Below are 19437 nucleotides of genomic sequence, written 5' to 3'. Positions count from 1 at the left end.
ATAATTGGAATGAATAAATGAAATTGAATATTGAATAGGCGTAGGAGTGGTTGTGTGGTAAGTAGCTTGCTTACCAACCACATGGTTCCAGGTTCAGTCTCACTGCGTGGCACCGTGGGCAAGTGTCTTCTACTATAGCCTCGGGCCGACCAAAGCCTTGTGAGTGGATTTGGTAGACGGAAGCTGAAAGAAGCCCGTCGTATATGTGTATATATATATATATATGTGTGTGTTTGTGTGTCTGTGTTTAGGTCCCCCCCAACATCGCTTGACAACTGATGCTGGTGTGTTTACATCCCCGTAACTTACCAGTTCGGCAAAAGAGACCAATAGAATAAGTACTAGGCTTACAAAGAATAAGTCCTGGGGTCGATTTGCTCGACTAAAGGCGATGCTCCAGCATGGCCACAGTCAAACGACTAAAACAAGTAAAAGAGTATATATGGAATTTTGATCTATTGTCGGGTGACTTTTGGCCAACCCTGTATTTATCTAACTCAAGCTAGCATGGAAAAACAGCCATAAAACAAACAAAAAAATGAATGTGTTTGTGTATGCACAAAAATGAGTAGACATTTGTCTACTCCCCACCCCTTGTCCTGATATAAGTACACCAACTGAGTTGCTCTTTGTTTGAAGGGTTAGGGTAAATATCATACAACTTAGATACAGTTGAGGGTAGAAGATAAGAAGATCAGGGTGTAAAAGAAGTTTTTTGTCTGATCCATGCAGGCACAGAAAAGTAGACGTTAAAACAATAATGGTCTTACACATGCATGCATACAGACATGACCACATCTGTCTGTATTAACACAACTATTCATCATAATCTTCAGGTGTGGCTGTGTGGTAAGAAGTTTGCTTCCAAACCAGATGGTTGTGGGTTCAGTCCCACAGCATGGTACTTTGGGGCAAGTGTCTTCACCCAAAGTCTCAAGACAACCAAAGCTTTGTGAGTGGATTTGGTAGATGGAAACTAAAAGAAGCTTGTGTGTGTGTGGGGGGGGGGGGGGGTTGTGTCTGTATTTTCTCTACCACCACCACTCAACAACCAGTGCTGGTGTGTTTACGTCCCTGTTACTTAGCAGTTTGGCAAAAGACTCTGATAGAATAAGTACTAGGCTTAAAAATAAGTCCTGGGGTCAATTTTTTGGACTAAAACCCTTTAAGGCGGTGCTCCACCATGGCCGCAGTCAAATGACTGAAACATGTGAAAGATAAAAGATCATCCTTTAACCTCAATTTTCCATGATGGCATGGGTAACCAGTGTTATTTACTTTATATCCTTATAATATACGTGACAGGCTTCTTTCTGTTTCTATCAACCAAATTCATTCACAAGGTTTTAGTCAGTTAACCTGGATACTCTTACCCAAAGTGCCATGCAGTGGGACTGAACTTGAAGCCATGAGGTTGGTAAGAAACTTCTTAACCATACACCCATGCCTGAACTTCACAAGACAACTTAGTAGAATGGTAACTCTGAATTTAAAAAACCGGTACAGAATAGAAAGGCGGCGAGCTGGCAGAAACGTTAGCATGCCGGGCGAAGTGCTTAGCGGTATTTACATTCTGAGTTCAAATTCTGCCGAGGTTGACTTTGCCTTTCATCCTTTCAGGGGTCGATAAATTAAGTACCAGTTACACACTGGGGTCGATGTAATCGTCCTAATCCCTTTGTCTGTCCTTGTTTGTCCCCTCTATGTTTAGCCCCTTGTGGACAAAAAAGAAATAAGAATAGAAAGGAATATCTGGTGCTACCATAGAAAGCTCTTCTAGTATGAGTGGTATTGATAATTAGGATAATCAGTGAGACAGCAGGCTGGCAGAATCATTGACACACTGAGAAAAATACTTACTGGCATTTCGTCAATATTTAATTTGAGTTCAAATTCCACCAAGATTGACTTTGTCTTTGATCCTCTCAGAGTCAATAAAATAGGAACCAGTGGAGCACTGGAATTGATGTAACTGACTTAACCAAAATTGCTGACCTTGTGCTAAAATTTGAAACCAGTTTTATAATCAGTTCATAGGGTAAAGTGGGTGAGATGCTTCAATACCTGACCCAAGCAAGAACTGAACAAAAAAAGATGAGAAAAGGAGAGGATCACAAATGTTTATTATCTCATGTCATCATCATCATCATCATTTGACATCTGTTGTTCATGGTGGCATCGGTTGGACAGTTTGATTGAGGTTGGCAAGCTGGAAGGCTGCACCAGATTTCAGTCTGTTTTGGCATGGTTTTCTATGGCTGGATGCTCTTCCTAACACCAACCACTCCAAGAGTGTAATGGGTGCTTTTACGTGCCACCAGCACAGGTGCCATTTGCATGACACTGGTATCTGCCACAACTGCGATTTTGCTCAGCAAAGAGATATATGAAAGAAACACTAAACAGGAAGAATTCATCAAGAAAAAGACATAAACCATTTTATTTCTTCAAACTTAGAAGAAATAATGCATGGCTATGTGGTTAAGAAGTTTACTTTGCAGTGGTAAGAAGCTTGCTTCCCAACCATAAAGTTCTGGGTTCTGTCCCAATGTGTGGTACCTTGGGCAGGTGTCTTCTACAATAGCCCTCGGACTGACCAAAGCCTTGTGACTGGATTTGGTAGAAAGAAAGCCCATCATAATGTGTGGATGCGTGTATGTGTGCAGGTGCATGTGATATATCTATGAGTATGTGTGTGTTTATCTGCTTGACAACTGGTGTTGGTTACAGGGTCATAACCCTGTAACTTAGTGGTTTGGCAAAAAGAGATCAATCAAATAAGTACCAGGTATTAAAAAATAAGTACTAAGGTTGATCTGTTCAACTAAACTATTCAAGGCAATGCCCCAGCATGACCACAGTCCAATGACTGAAACAAGTAGATGATGATAACATGGTTCTGGTTTCAATTCCATTGCATAGCAGCTTGGGCAGGAGTCTTCTGCTGTAGCCCTGAAATGACCAGTGCATTGTGAGTGGATTTGGTACTTGGAAAATAGCAACAGAAAGGGTATCTGGCCATAAAATAACTGCTTCATCAAATTGTGTGAGACCCACGAAAGGGAAAAAGATTTTGAAGAGATAACGACAATGTTGGTGGTGGTGGTGGTGATAGTTTTTGCAACAGTTGGTCATTAGCATGAATGACCTCTAGTATAATCATCCTTAATTTCAGAGAAGATGGAAACAGAAAGTTCTGACATTAAAGCCTTTCCAAAGCGAATGTAAATAAACTGGAATATCTTCTAGTAAGAACTGAAACCGTGCTGCAGACACACGTCAATCAATTTCTAGTGCTCACATGGAAATTACAAAAATATTTCTAAAATCAAGGGTTTGTAAACTTGATATTTTCTTTTTGAAGAAAAATAGCAAAGTGGTTTTTCCTTTTTTTCTTTCTCCGCCAATATTGGACTGATTTTTGAAATGTAGATATTTATTCTTTAACTATTTCAGTCATTGAATTGTGGCAATGCATGTGAAGAGTTTAGTTGAACATATCAAACCTAGCACTTATTTTTTTAAGTTTGGTACATATTCGATCAGTATTTTTTGCCAAACTGCTAAGTAACAAGGATGTAAACAAACCAACACCAATTGTGAAATGGCATAGAGATAAACACACTGACAAATATACACCAGGTTTACATTGTGTGAATTAAGACAGTTTGCTCACAACCGAAAAACCTTTGAACACAGATATATATCTGTGTGTGTGTGTGTGTGTGTGTGTGTGTGTGTGCATGCATATATATATATATATATATATATATATATGTATACTAGATGTACCCATGACCTGTTGGGTCACAGCCACTCCAAGTTGAAAATGTTGACATGTGCCAGGAGAGTTAAAAATACTATTTCAAACTCCATACAATAAAAATTCTTAATACAGTTTCCTTGCTTTTGGTGTGACAACATAAACACAACCAAGTGTTTCTTCTTTGAAAATGTTCAAAAGGCCTTCAACCTTTTTCCCATGCATTATTTGCCATTCTTTGTTACTAGTGCTCCAAGTGAAATACATGAGTACTTCATATTTTTGCAAAGTCTTCATTGATGCACAATGAAAAGAATTCTGTCTATGTTGTTCTCAGATGTCATTCATTGACAGCCATATACATCCTCATTATTTCTGACAATATTCTTTGTTCATCTGGAGGATGAACTTAGTTTCATTATTGTAGGTGCTCTTTCATGAACTGAATGGATGCACAACTGCTTCAGATGATCCAATTTCATTATACTTGACTAATTTCATTATCATTGTTTATTTGAACAGCAGCTTGGTCATTTCCTTTCAGCATGTACTTGATTATGTATTTAATTGACCTCATTTAGGCAACGATTTCAACATTGCAGTGGCATTTGAATGCTCTTAAAAGTTTCATTATAAGATACAATCCATTTGCTGTTGTTTGATTTTCCATCCGTATGAAATTCAACTCCTGTTGCAACTGATCTTTTTCTATAGAGATAGTTGATCTGTCTGTTTTTCTGCCTTTTGATTAAGATGATAAAGATTAATATTTTATTTTAAATAAAACAGAACTTTTCCCTTTTAAGAAAAAAAAAAAAAAATCAAGTACTTGTGATTCAAAAAAATCTCATAAAAATATAGGGAGATTTTCTGTCTTTCAAGTCCATGATACTCCAAAAGTTGTATAAATGATTAATGGGAAAAAAAAGAAAGTAAGATAAAAGGGCAGACAACAGTAGCTGCAACGACTTTAAAGTGTCAATATTTACAACTTGATTTTTTTTTCTTAATGAGGGGGAAATGACTACTTTATCTGTAATCTTTATCATCTTAATCAAATAGCAGGGAAACAAACTTTGAATTTTATTATAATACAGATATATACTTGTATATGATGTGTTGTGAATCTATGGAAAGAAATCCCATAAAACTCAACAATTTAGTTAAAAATGGAGAAGAGATGTTAAAATATATAAGAAAATTTTAATTCATGCAGACGATCGTTTCGTACAGATATATAAAAATCATGCAAATTCATGGTTGAATTGAAGTAAATTAAATTAATTATATTTCAATGTATTCTTCAGTGCAAGAAGTATAAACAAATTTTTTACAAAGGATTTGAGAAAGGAAATAGCAGAATAGAATCTAGGAGGCTCATATTTATCTTTATGAGAAAAAAGATATGCGAGTCCAGTTAGGTAATAACTATAACCCCAAATTAAAGGACGGACCTAAATTCAACCTTTTTACACCTATATTAATATATATATATATATATATCATAATCATCATCATCGTTTAACGTCCGCTTTCCATGCTAGCATGGGTTGGACGATTTGACTGAGGACTGGTGAAACCAGATGGCAACACCAGGCTCCAGTCTAATTTGGCAGAGTTTCTACAGCTGGATGCCCTTCCTAACGCCAACCACTCAGAGAGTGGTATTATTTTTGTATTTGGTTTGCAAGATTCTTTATGTGAATTCGTGTGTTGAAGCATATTTTGTTGTGTCTGGGGAAAGTCATTCTGTTTTAATGCCTCGTTAATTAACACACTCACCAGTTCAATTTCCACTCATTTACTTATTTAATTTTTTTCTAAAATTTTCATTGCTTCTTGCAACCTTTTCAGCAGTTGTTGACTCTGTCCATTAGCAGAGCTGCATTCTTTTTGTTTGTGCACATGTGTGTGCATCAGTGTCCATGTGTGTGCATCAGTGTCCATGTGTATACACATATGTATGTATGCGTGTGCATATATGCATGCGTATGCACATTTGTGTATGTATTCTGCATATTCATATGTTTGTGTGTACCTCTGTCTCCTTGTGTGTGCATGTTTGAGTGCCTATATGTATGGATTTGTGTAACTATGTACATGCGTCTGTTATGTGTGGGTGTGCCTCCATGTGTCCTTATGAGTGGAGTGTGCATATGGTCATAGGTTTCTGACTCATTTTGTGCATGTATGTGTGTGTGCTTGTCTTTTCCATATTACCTATGCACCTATCTATCTACTTATCTGTTTACCTACATATCCATTTACCTACCTATATAAATATATTCACCTACTAACAAATCTACCTGTGTACATATAAACTGTGGGTATTGAGGTATCACTATCTTCTACATGTATCTACACATAGAATGTAATGATACCCCAATACCCACAGTTTATACATAGGTAGATTTGTTAGTAGGCTGTTATGTAGGTGAATATATATATATATAGGTAAGTAAACAGATAGGTACACAGATAATTTGGACAGGCAAGTACACACCTACACACCACACACACATACCAAAAGGAAATGGCAACAAATGACTATATACACACACACACACTCCACATACACACACACATACATATATACATACATGTGTATACACATGCACACTGATGCATACACATGCACACAAACAAAAAGAACGCAGCTCTGATAATGGACAGTCAACAACTATTGAAGAGGTTGCAAAAAGCAACAAAAATTTTAGGAAAAAAATCAAATAAATAAGTAAATGAGTGGAAATTGAACCAATGTGTTAATTAATAAGGCAATAAACAGAATGATGCTCCCCAGACAAAATTATATATATATATATATATATATATATATATATATATATTTATATATATATACACACACACAGTGAGAGAGATTTGGCAATGCAAACAGGAAGAACAGAACTCAAAACCATGAGCACATTTATATATTTTTTATTTATATGTGGCAGAAGTAACAGAGTGACTCAAGAGCCTTAAGTTCCATATATTAGCACTTTACTACTCCACAAAACTCTCAGCCATCGAGTCACTATGTTACTTCTGCCAAATATAAATTTTATATATATATATCATCATCATCATCCTCATCGTTTAACGTCCGCTTTCCATGCTAGCATGGGTTGGGCGATTTGACTGAGGACTGGCGAACCAGATGGCTACACCACACTTCAATCTGAATTGGCAGAGTTTCTACAGCTGGATGCCCTTCCAAACGCCAACCACTCCGAGAGTGTAGTGGGTGCTTTTTAAGTGTCTCTGGCACGAAGGCCAGTCAGGCGGTACTGGCAACGGCCACGCTCAAAATGGTGAATTTTACGTACCACCTGCACAGGGGCCAGTCCAGCTGGCAACTGGCAATGACCTCACTCGAATGTCTTTTCACGTGCCAGAAAGGCGACATTGGTAATGATCATGCTCAAATGGTGCTATTTACGTGCCACTGGCATGGAAGCCAGCCAGCTTCTCTGGCAACGATCACGCTTGGACGGTGCTCTTAGTAATTTACTGGTACAGGTACCATCACGACTTCGCTTTCACTAGCCGCAATAGGTCTTCACAAGCCGAGTTTAGTGTCCAATGAAATATATATATATACACACACACACAGATAGAAAGAGAAAGAGTGAGGAGGATATATATAGATAGACAAACAGAGACAGAGATAGAGAAAGAGAGATATACAGAGATATGCAAAGAGAGATAGAGAGAAAGAGAGAAATGAAAATTGAGAGACAGAGAGGAATGGAGAAAGAGGGAAAAAGAAAGAATATTAAGTGACTGAAATCCTATGGAAGTGTGCGTGTGTTTGTAATATTAGCATGAAACTGTGTGTTGGTATCATAAAATACGTTTTACTGTCATTACAAGACTTTTATATAAGCTTTAACAAAAACCAGCTGCTTCAATTGGAAATTGAATCCAATATAATATGGAAATTCAGTTCAAGCTTTCTTTTAATTGCTGTCATTGAGACTTAAATATATAGATCTAAAGCAATAAAACATTTGTTCAATGTTCAAAATCCTTAACTAGAAACATACATAATATTGACATGCGACACACACACACACACACACACATTATCCTACACACATGCACATACAATAAAACACAAATATCAAAAATACTGTAAAAAAATACACCAACGATTTAAACTTTTATCTTTTTATTGAAAACCCAAGATCCTTGTACAAATTATTCTACACGCCAAAATGAATATTTCATATCTTGTTTCGTCAAAATTCCAGAAGGACAGGACTGGTTTACAGGTACTTCTTTCAACTTCTCACCTCTCTCAATTTCATTTGCAAATAGCTGAAATACATATAACAACAATAATAATAATAATAATAATAATAATAATAATAGTGGTGGTGGTGATGGTAGATTATGTAAAAATGTAACAGCAGGGGAGGGTATAAAAAAAAATCGAAATCATTGATTTCAAATGATGGTTTAAAATTACGAAAACATAATTACGTAATACATTCATTAGAATGGTCATTACTGTCGAAGTCGCTAATTATGCTGATGCATTTCAAAAATAAAAATCACTCAACACACAATCAAGAGTAAAACTACAATGGATGTGTGGTTAAGAAATTCGCTTTCCAAACAACATGGTTTTGGGTTCAATCTCAACACATCATCGGTCCTGTTATATGACTCCAAAAGCCTTATGAGTGGATTTGATGGTGCCGATGACGCTGCGCTGTTACCACCACCATGCCACCATCATCATCATTATCATCATCTCCATCATTTAAAGACTATTTTCCAGGCTGGTATTAGCTGGACAGTTTGACATGAGCTGTATGAGTATGTATGTATGTATACATGTAAGCATGTATGCAAGCTTGTTTATATGTATGTATACACAAAGGCAAGTCAAAAGTTTTGCAGTATTTGCATACATGCTAGTTTGTGGTGTATGTATCACATGACTGAAGCAGTTCAAGCCATGGAAGATACCCTTTGAGGTTGGTGGTATTTTGGTAGTTGGTGTGCTGACATGTTGTGCATTGCTTCACTCTGTATGTATGTGATTTTGAAAGCTGCACAGATGAATGTGCACCATTGTCAAATATTGGGAACTTACACTTTGTGAGTTTGAATTGGGCCATAACACTGTAGAAACAACCAGAAATATCTAATATGTGAAAGGTGAATGGACAATTGATCACAGGACAGTAACCAGATAATTTAAGAAGTTTTGCTTAGGTTGCAAGAACCTTGATGATCAGGCATGGTCAGTTAGGCCTAAAATCATGGATTCTGAGGCTGTGCTCAAAGCTATAGAGGCAAATCCAGCAAGTAGCACTCAGACAGTCTGAGGCAGGCTTGGCATCTCACAGTCCAGAGTGGGTCATCACCACCACAAATTCAGTAAAAGCATATGGAGCAGGCAAATTGTATCCCTAGCTCAAGCACAGAGGTGATTGAATGGCTGCAAGGAGCTCTTGGAAAACCCATGTGATCTGTCTTTCCTCGAGAGGATAATAATATGCAATTAAAAGTGGATAATTTTTTGCAATCCTAATGTGCATAAGCAGTAGCTGAGCAAAGGCCAGCTTCCAGAATTTGTTGCCAAATATGGGCATTTCAAACATGAAGTGATGCTCTGCATCTGGTGGAATTATGAGGAGATAATTCAATATGAATTTGTTCTGAACAGTTGAACCACCAATACCATCTTGTGCTCTGAACAGCTGGAGCAGATGAATGTCATTGTGCAGCAAAAATACCTGATATCGATTAACAGAAAGCAAGCTCTTCAGCAGCAAGACAATGCAAGACCTCATACAACTTAGACAACCCAGAATACTCTCCAGGAACTTGAAGGAATTGAACTGATGTCAAACCCAGCATGTAGTCCAGACTTAGCTCCCTCAGATTGTTAATTCTTTCAATCCATGGCTCACTTCCTGTGCTTACAATGCTTCATCAACCAAGAGACAGTGGACACTTCAGTGGAGGAGTTCTTTGCTTCGAAGGACAACAACTGGTATCAGCATAGGATGAAAGAACAGCCAAAAAGGTGGCTTCAGAAGGTGGAACACGATGGCCTTTACTTTGAATGCTAGGCTGTTTTTGTTATAACTTGACTAATAACCCTTTAGTGTTCAGATTACTCTGTTAAATGTAATAATTTTTCACTCAAATTGTTTTTAATTAATCATGCATTATCTTATAGCTTTGAGGTTTCAATGATGTGATTGTTTATTTTTAGAATGTCAATGTAGGTTAGGTGTGAAAGGCTAGATATCGTCCATTTGAATATAAAATATGTAGAATATTTTGGCCAGATATGGCCGGTTTAAACACTAAAGGGTTAAAGCACATAAGTTACCACGTTACTGCAAAATTTTTGACTCAGTTTTAAATGTTTGTATGTGATCTCTTTGTCTTTGTAATTTAAAGTAAATTTTGACCAGCCAACTTCTTGATAGCTAAGTTGTGACATAAGGAAAGCATCATGATTTAACCATCATCCTTGCAGATTTTTATAGTCTCAGATATGGTGATCGTTTGTAGCATATGACTTAAGGATTTGCATTCTCTGCACCAAGATTCCAAGTTCAGCCATACTTTGCTCTAGACGGATTGGTATGTATCCCAGTTGCTCCAACTGGGTATGAAGCTGAAAATGTATCTTGGGTACTGGAATTACATACTCCTTATCAATGGTCCATAGATGTACTGTCCTCTGAAAAGTCAGGATAACTGTGACCCATTTGAGAAATGAGCCCTGTGAGGTAGGGTGGCTATGTATGTATTTATATATCTATGTGTGTGCATGTTGTGTACGTATGTGTGTGTGTGTGTGTGTGTGTGTGTGTGTGTATAGTGAGTGTGTATGTATGTATGTATATATGTATGTATGTATGTATGTATGTATGGATATGTATGTGTGTGTATACTTATGTATATGTATGTATACATGTATGTATTTATGTCATTGTTCAGTTTTATTTCAAGATTTTTTGCCAATAGAGAAAGAACTAGTTTCTAACCTAGATCCAAGGCTCCTTCAGTGAAATTTCAACATAAACATTTGGATGGGTATGTGTGTGTGTGTATGTGTGTGTGTGTATGTGTGTGTGTGTATGCATGCATGTATTTATATGTTTTGTTTTATGAATGTCTTCTCATGCATACACTTGCAAATCTAGACATGTTTATATCTACTTAAATGATAAAATTCTGAAAAGTTTTACAGTTCCAGTGATGGATTGGATCTGTAGTCTTTGAATCAGCTTTCTCCTTTCTTGTTTTGAGAAGCCTCATTTCTCAACACTGGTATTTAGGTAGTGTTACATATTCCAGTACCCCAATAATTACTGCTACAATCTGGACAGAGTAACTGCAAATTTCTCAATAATTCAATGTAGATATTCCATTTTTCACTGATCTGCAGTTTTATGTTAACATCTGCTGGGCAGCTAATTTCCATAACTGCACACAGTTTCTCTTCTATATCCCAAATCATTATAACAGGTCTATTACATTTACATATTATTGAGGTTTTCACTAGGGCATTCCACTAGTACTCCTTTTTATTATGAGTTGCTATGGCTTCTACCATACTGTGGGCTCTTATTTCATTGTCCTTAGAGTTATTCTTCTGACAGATCTCATTATACGATCAATGTCCTAGCTATAACATCATGACTCATTGGTAGATAATACCATGATGACATTTTCAGACAACTACTTATGCATGCATGCATGTATATATGTATGTATCAATGAAACACATGTTGGCACTCCGTCGCTTACAACATCAAGGGTTCCAGTCGATCCGATCAACGGAACAGCCTGCTCGTGAAATTAACGTGCAAGTGGCTGAGCACTCCACAAACACGTGTACCCTTAACGTAGTTCTCGGGGATATTCAGCGTGACACAGTGTGACAAGGCTGACCCTTTGAATTACAGGCACAACAGAAACAGGAAGTAAGAGTGAGAGAAAGTTGTGGTGGAAGAGTACAGCAGGGCTCGCCACCATCCCCTGCCGGAGCCTCGTGGAGCTTTAGGTGTTTTCGCTCAATAAACACTCACAACGCCCGGTCTGGGAATCGAAACCGCGATCCTATGACCGCAAGTCCGCTGCCCTAACCACTAGGCCATTGCGCCTACACCAATGAAACACATAAGATAATGTGATTAAACATTTTATAAACTTCTAATATATTGTTTTCTTTTTTAAATATACTCAGCAGAATATACTCAAACCCAGATTTAACAACAGATGAAATTACAATACATGAGCAGAAATTCACATGCAGTACTTAATACTGCATGTGAAAACTTAAACAAGTAGTTTAAGTTTTAAATATTTTATTTATTTTTTTGAGCCTAAAATGAACTTGTTTTAGCAACAAATTATTCAGCAACACAAGATGTGGGGCTGGGAGGGGGGGGAAACAGGTTGTCCAGCCCAGTCCAAATGGCGGTTTCAGCTGCAATTTGTGGACATAATTGCAAGGGTGCGACACTTGCTACAACGGCCATCCCACCTCATGGAGCTCATTTCTCAGATAGGCCAGTTATCTTGATTTTGCAGAAGATAATCAGCACCACAGAGTCCAAGAACACCTGAGGTCTTGAGGACGACTAGTACAATCAGATAGTAAGCCAGTCAGGGTCCAGAGAGACAGACACACACCCACAGACACCCAGACACCCGCACACCCACATACCGACATATGCATATATACATGTGAGTGTGTATGTGTATATATACACACACACACACACATACACATACATACACATACAAATATATATACACATATACATGTTTATATATATATATATATATATATATATATATATATATACACACACACAGATTTGACTGACCTTCATGCCGGTGGCACGTAAAAAGCATCCACTACACTCTCTGAGTGGTTGGCGTTAGGAAGGGCATCCAGCTGTAGAAACTCTGCCAAATCAAATTGGAGCCTGGTGTAGCCTTCGGGTTCCACCAGTCCTCAGTCAAATCGTCCAACCCATGCTAGCATGGAAAGCGGACGTTAAACGACGATGATGATGATGATGATATGTATACATACATGTGTGTATACATACATGTGTGTATACACACATACGAGTGTCTATTTACTTTTGAACTGTATCTATCTATCTATATATATATATATATATATATATATATATATATGTACATATATATATATAGATACATATATATCATCATTATTATCATCATCATTGTCCTCTTTCCTATGCTTACATATGTGTCAGACAGAGCTTGTTGAGGCAGATTTTCTACAGCTGGATATATTTTCTTCAACCCTCCCCATCACCAACCTTCACCTGTTTCCAAGCAACATAAAATTTTCTCTTGGCCAAACTTCTGGTACAATAATGGAAATGAATGACTCTGACTCTATGACAGTGATACTCACTGCTATCATGTAATGTCAAGATAAGGAGACACAAGCACACATACACACACTCAAGACCATCACCACCTCTCTATATAACAGTTTTATTGTCTGGACATCATAATAAAATGTAGATCAGCTTGATATACATACATACATACATACATACATATATATATATATATATATATATATATATATATATATATATATATCATCATCATCATCATCATCATCGTTTAACGTCCGCTTTCCATGCTAGCATGGGTTGGACGATTTGACTGAGGACTGGTGAAACCGGATGGCAACACCAGGCTCCAATCTAATTTGGCAGAGTTTCTACAGCTGGATGCCCTTCCTAACGCCAACCACTCAGAGAGTGTAGTGGGTGCTTTTACGTGTCACCCGCACGAAAACGGTCACGCTCGAATGGTGTCTTTTATGTGCCACCCGCACAAGCCAGTCCAGGGGCACTGGCAACGATCTCGCTCGAAAATCCTACGGGAGCCAGTCAGGCGGTACTGGCAACGGCCACGCTCAAAATGGTGCATCTCATGTGCCACCCGCACAAGAACCAGTCCAGGGGCACTGGCAACGATCTTACTTGGCTTGCCGGGTCTTCTCACGCACAGCACATTTCCAAAGGTCTCGGTCAGTAGTCATCGCCTCGGTGAGGCCCAATGTACGAAGGTCTTGCCTCACCACCTCAGCCCAGGTCTTCCTGGGCCTACCTCTTCCACGGGTTCCCTCAACTGTTAGGGTGTGGCACTTTTTCACGCAGCTATCCTCTATATATATATATATATTATACTTCACTTTTTTTATTTGGTTTGCAAGGTTCTTGATGTGACTGTGTATGTGTGTGTTATCATCATCATCATTCAACATCCATTTTCCCTGCTAGCATGGGTTGGATGGCTTGATAAGAGCTGACAAACTAAATGTCTATGTCAAGCTTTGTTGTCTGTTTTAGTATTGTTTTCTACAGCTGATTATATCATGATGATGGACTATGCTTGAAAAGACCTGTCCACATATCCGTCTAAGCCAGTGGTTCTCAACTGGGGTCCATATGACCCTTGGAGGTCCATATAAGATTTTGTTGTTAAAAATTATTCACAACAAATCGGTTATACTTCTACAATACACAAAACATTTTAATCTTTTTATACAATTCCTCATATCTAATCATTTTTTTTTAATGCAATTCCTAATATTTAATGATAAAAATATAATAGGAATTAAAGGGGTCCATAGACAAAAAAATGGTTGAGGACCACTGATCTAAACTAAAGTGAGTCCCTAAAAGCATATTGCTTATGCTGATGCTCCTGCACCCTATCTGCCCTTCATGTATCACTCCATCCCTCGCAATTCATCTTCCTAACAGCCACCCCCTCCCTCTCTTTTCTGACTATGGCACTATTCACACTCAGCTGCTATAATTATGGAACTGCACATATTTGATCCCCGATATCTCATCCTCCTGGGAACCACTTCATTATCATCCCTTACCTCCTTATTTTGTTCTGAATGCCCTCTTTCGCCTCCTCTGGAGAACAACACCATTTCAATAATGGCACTAGCTCTCCCCTTTCCCCTACATCATGTTTTCTGCGATTTCCTCCCTGATATACGTCTGGTTTCATCCCTGGTGCTGAGCCTATTTCTTGCCCCAAATTCATCACATCATCTTTGCTGTTGCCACCTTCCACCTCCTCAATCCACTCCTAATTCCTGATATTCATGCCTCCTCCACCCATGTTTACCACTCACTGCATTTTCTAGCAATCCCCATCTCTATCCATCTGCCACTTGCCTTATACACTTTTGCGAATTTACCTACCCATATCCCTTCTCTTATATTCACCATCCTCTAACTTACAGGTACACCCTGACATTTTCACCACAAACAGGACGACCATACATCTTCTCTACAGTAAGGCACTTGTTTCTGTCCTTCTCGCATAACTTAACCTCTTGTCACCTGGCATAAGGTCACCTGCCTCAATACTGCTCACCCTCCTCAATTGATGAGGTTTTGCCTTTAATGTTAGCAGGTGACCTTGCTGGTGATGGTGCCATGTAAAAAGCACTCAGAACACTCTGATAAGTGTCTGGTTTTAGGAAGGGCATCCAGCCATAGGAACCATGTTGAAGCAAATATTAGAGCCTAGCACAATCCTCTGACTTGCCAGCTCTTGTCAAATCATGCCAGCATGGAAGGAGGATTATCATCGTTTAATGTCCACTTTCCATGCTGGCATGGGTTGGATGGTTTGACAGAACTGGCAAGCAGGAGGCTGCACCAGGCTCCAATCTGATCTGGCAAGGTCTCTATAGCTGGATGCCCTTCCTAATGCCAACCACTCCGAGAAGTTTATATATATATATATATATATATATATATATATATATATATATATATATATATATATATATATATATATATATACACACATATATTAATAGTTATCACCAAGCTAACATGGCAGTCCAGGAAAATAGGATGAATACTGCCACTGATTAGCTCCAAGAGACCATCGTCTCTAGCTAGCTATGTGACACACAAACCTGTGTCCATTATAACCTTCGAACTGGGGAGGTCAGCAGCTTCCAACAGACATTGCTACTGACCGTCTGTTCGAAGGATTATTTACCTAAATTCAGTGGAATACATCCACTGGTTTTTCAAAAGTAGAAATATTAATATTTCTAAATCTCCCTAAAGGAGACTACGGCAGCAGTACTGGATATTAATAGTTATCGCCAAGCCAACATGGCAGTCCAGGAAAACAAGTTTGGCTGCTCTACATTGATAAGGGGCAAATACCCCGAAACTAGTTTGTAGATGCCTGACCAACAAGGGGAAGCAACTGACCTCCCCTGTTCGAAGGTTATAATGGACACAGGTTCATGTGTCACATAGCTAGATAGAGGCGATGGCCTCTTGGAGCTGATCAACGGCAGCATTCATCCTATTTTCCTGGACTGCCATGTTGGCTTGGCGATAACTACTAATATCCCGTAGTCTCCTTTAGAGAGACTTAGAAATATTAATATGTATGTATGTATGTATGTATGTATGTTGTGTGTGCGACACATTAAAGGCACCCAAGGCACCTGGTACACTCCGTGGAGTGGTTGGAGTTAGGAAGGCCATCTAGCCATAGAAATCAACCCAAAACAGACAGGAACCTGTGCTGCTCTCCAGTTTACCAGTCCCAGTCTTAACCATCTAACCCATACCACCATGGAAAAACAGACACTAAAGAATGACGATGATGATGATATATATATGCACAAACACACATACACACAAAATTATATACACTCTTCATGGCTATATAAATAGGTAAGCTATAACAGTGGTGCAAAAGCACTGTGTCACGCTGAATATCCCCGAGAACTATGTTAAGGGTACACGTGTCTGTGGAGTGCTCAGCCATTTGCACGTTGATTTCACGAGCAGACTGTTCCGTTGATCGGATCAACTGGAACCCTCGACGTCGTAAGCGACGGAGTGCCAACAACAACAACAACACCAAGAGTGGTTAAGCAGAGGTTGACAAAATGAAAAGAACCATGGAACCATGACTAATGGTTTTCCTGCAGAAGGAATCAGCACATGAGCACACTGAGTTACTTGCAGACCAAGAACCAGGTTCAAGCATTAACAACAGCATGGATTCTGTTGAAGATAACCAAGACCCAGGTGATGGTATTAGGCTGAGCAACATATTGGGAATAATCCAGACAAATCTGAAGTGGTGGTGGTTATGGTTGTAGTGTGGGTAGTTGTGGTGGTAATAATGGTTTAAGTTGCAGTTATGGCTGTGATAGTGGTCAAGGTGGTAGTAGTGGCTGTGGTAGAAGTAGTGATGGTAGTGGTGGTGATGACAGTAGCAGTGGTGGCAGTGGTAATGGTGGTGGCAGTGGTAATGGTGGTGGCAGTGGTAATGGTGGTGGTAGTGGTGCTGGAGGTGACAATGATGGTGGTTGGGTAGCAGAAGTAGTTGTGGTGCTGGTGGTGGTAGTGATGGTTGTGACGGTAGTGGTAGTGATAGCAGTAGTGGTGGTAGTGGTTTTGGTAATGTCAGTGGTGGTGGTGGTGGTAATGGTGCCGGCAATGATAGTGGCTGGGTAGTGATGGTGGTGATTGTGGTGGCGGTAGTAGCAATGACAGCATTAAAGAAAGTGACAGAATGGGAACAATTTACATAAACCTACAAAAATGCCTGTGGATAAGATTTATGAACAGACTTATACATGAAACTAAAGTATTAAATTGACATATTTTATAATTACTCCTAATTAAAACAATTAAAAAAAAATAAGCAAATGTTCCAATAATGCACAGGGCAGAATGAAAGAGAATACAATTTATGAAAAACTTACATCATCTGTGGTGGTCTCTAATATATCTGACAAATCCTTTTGAGATTTTTTCAGTTGATTTACCTTTCGACTGTCGACAGCTACTTTAGGGCAGTAATGACTCTGTAAAACCTGGAGCATTAGAAGAAAAGAAATAATAAACTGTAACAAAGAATAAAACACAGTCTAAAAGAATACACAAGGGGTTTATAAAGGGGGTTCACAAACTGGAATATACAAATCCTCATCATCATCATCATCATCATCATTGTTAACATCCACTTTTCCATGCTTGCATGGGTCAGACGAAGTTTGTTGAGGCAGAATTTCTGTAGCTTGATGCTTCCACCAATTAAGGTAATGTTTCGTAATTATGGAGATACTGTTTGCATGATGATAACACTCATTTACAATATGAATTAGAAGTAGCTTAAGGTATATAGACGAAGTCAAACACACATACACGAGGTGTGTGTGCTGTTAGTTTGTCAGACAGCTGCATTTTAGGCATAAGAGAATGTATTCTCAATGCCCTTAGTGTAAAAACACCAAAAGCAGGCATGACATGTTGGGACATACCAGCAGATGGTTCATAAACCATTTAGCATATAGTCATAGCCAGTGAAACAGCATGCAGCAGACCCTGCTCAGTATGTGGCATTGACAAGTTAAAACAATGATGAAACAGCGATGTTTATCGCTCTGAAAAAAAAAGCTGTCATACAAACAAACAACATACACACCTCATTTATAGACCTAAGCTGTTTCTAATTCATTTGTTTATATACCTAAGGGGTTTCTAATTTGCTTATATACATAAGCTGTTTCTAATTCATATATGAATTTTTTCCGTGGCATGACATGTTGGGACATACCAGCAGATGGTTCTTAACCCATTTAGCATATAGTCACAGCCAGTTGGACAGACAGCTCACAGCAGAGCCCTTGCTCAGTACATAGCATTGAGAAGTCAAAGCAAAGACAAAACATCGAAGTGTGTCACGCCAAAAAAAGGGATTTGACGTGAGTTACCTCACTTGGCTATGCTCGGTGTTTTCGGGTGTTTTTACACTAAGGGCATTAAGAATATATTCACTTACGCCTAAAAAACACAGCTGCCCAACAAACCAACAATACACACACCTTGTGTATGTGTGTTCCACTTTATATTTGGGGCAAGCGAAAGCGAAACCATCAGTGGCACCTGTGCCCAACATCATCTTCCTGGCACTTGTGCCAGATGGCACGTGTAAAGACATTCAAGCGAGATCGTTGCCAGTGCCGCCGAACTGGCTCCTGTGCAGGTGGCACGTAAAATACACCATTTTGAGCGTGACCGTTGCCAGTACCGCTTGACTGGCCTTCGTGCCGGTGGCACATAAAAGCACCTACTACACTCTCGGAGTGGTTGGCGTTAGGAAGGGCATCCAGCTGTAGAAACTCTGCCAAATCAGATTGGAGCCTGGTGTAGCCATCTGGTTTCACCAGTCCTCAGTCAAATCATCCAACCCATGTTAGCATGGAAAGCGGACATTAAACGACGACGATGATGATGATGATATATATATATATATATATATATCTTTTGTCTTTTACCTTTTACTTGTTTCACTCTTTTACTGCAGCCATGCTGGGGCACCGCCTTGAAAGGTTTTAATTAAACAAATCGACCCCAGAACTTATTTTGTTCTTTGAACCTAGTACTTATTTTATTGTTTCTTTTGCCAAATCACTAAGTTACCAGCACCAGTTGTCAAGCAGTGGAGAGGGCAAACACAAAAATGCACACACACACACACGCACACACACACATGATGGACTTACTTCAGTTTCCGTCAACCAAATCCACTTACAAGGCTTTGGTCAACCCAAGGTGCCT

The 19437-nt window shown here is 38.8% G+C and overlaps 1 protein-coding gene across 3 annotated transcripts in view; it reads right to left on the bottom strand.

The window, feature by feature from the left end:
- Nucleotides 1–7920: 7920 nt before the first annotated feature.
- LOC106874314 (nucleolar complex protein 4 homolog) overlaps nucleotides 7921–19437 on the bottom strand; it is a 66637-nt gene continuing 55120 nt past the window's right edge. For all 3 annotated transcript variants that reach the window (XM_014922001.3, XM_014922002.3, XM_052973550.2), the window contains exons 10-11: nucleotides 17580–17690; nucleotides 7921–8086 (exon numbers count right to left, since the gene is read on the bottom strand). In XM_014922001.3, coding sequence (XP_014777487.3) covers nucleotides 7967–8086; nucleotides 17580–17690 — 231 coding nt within the window. In that variant the 3' untranslated portion in view covers nucleotides 7921–7966. The remainder of the gene's footprint in view (nucleotides 8087–17579; nucleotides 17691–19437) is intronic.

Source organism: Octopus bimaculoides, chromosome Z (genome assembly GCF_046866305.1).
Source record: "Octopus bimaculoides isolate indiv1 chromosome Z, ASM4686630v1, whole genome shotgun sequence".
NCBI classification, from domain to species: domain Eukaryota; kingdom Metazoa; phylum Mollusca; class Cephalopoda; order Octopoda; family Octopodidae; genus Octopus; species Octopus bimaculoides.
The sequence above is the reverse complement of the archived record's forward strand: the minus strand, read 5'-3'. Positions and strand labels throughout refer to the sequence as shown.